The following is a 630-nucleotide window of genomic DNA, read 5'->3' as shown; positions in this document are numbered from 1 at the left end:
ACTCTTTCCTTTTGCAAGATGCGCATCTTTATACCACTTCAGGATGGGCTCTTCACTCAGAACTTCAGCTGTAAGATGTGCAAGAGCAGCATTAACACAACAAGCCACTGAATACCAGCTGCTGAGGACCCCTGACTGGCAGCCTTTGCCTCCTCCCCTAGAAGCATCACAATACATCCTCCCTCCCTGGGCACGGCTGGACATACCTGCACTAGGAGTGCCTCCTATTTTAAAATCCTGAGAACCGTGCATTTCAGATTGGCTGCTGGGGGTTTCCTGAGCACCGCATCTAGGAGCTGCGCTTTCACTCCCACTAACAGCCTCGAGCGTTTCATAGCTATTTGAGATGACACACTCTAAGGAAAGCTTCAGTCAACTGCTAAGAACAGATGCAAATTCTTTAAAGCCCGAAGTACACCACAGGAAGCGTTTGGTTTTTGAATTTTACAAGTACAGTATAATCTTCAGTTTAACAAGTTTCCTTACGTTCCTGTGGTGTTTCCACAGGTGGACAGCATGTTTTTCAGTAACACCTTTTAACAGCTGTTTAACAGAGAGCCTACAGTACCCCAGAACACCTTGGTGGTCTCAATCTCTGGCTGTTCACAGTCAGTGTTCAGAGAACTAAGA

General features: G+C 46.5%; 1 protein-coding gene across 1 annotated transcript in view; it reads right to left on the bottom strand.

Annotated features, from left to right (window-relative positions):
* Nucleotides 1-630, bottom strand: part of BZW1 (basic leucine zipper and W2 domains 1) — an 8839-nt gene that overhangs the window by 318 nt on the left and 7891 nt on the right. Inside the window, exon 10 of the mRNA XM_009332905.1 lies at nt 3-68. Coding sequence (XP_009331180.1) covers nt 3-68 — 66 coding nt within the window. The remainder of the gene's footprint in view (nt 1-2; nt 69-630) is intronic.

Source organism: Pygoscelis adeliae, unplaced genomic scaffold, assembly GCF_000699105.1.
Source record: "Pygoscelis adeliae isolate BGI_AS28 unplaced genomic scaffold, ASM69910v1 Scaffold160, whole genome shotgun sequence".
In the NCBI taxonomy this organism is placed as follows: domain Eukaryota; kingdom Metazoa; phylum Chordata; class Aves; order Sphenisciformes; family Spheniscidae; genus Pygoscelis; species Pygoscelis adeliae.
Note: the sequence above shows the minus strand (reverse complement) of the source record. Positions and strands in the feature narration are given on the sequence as shown.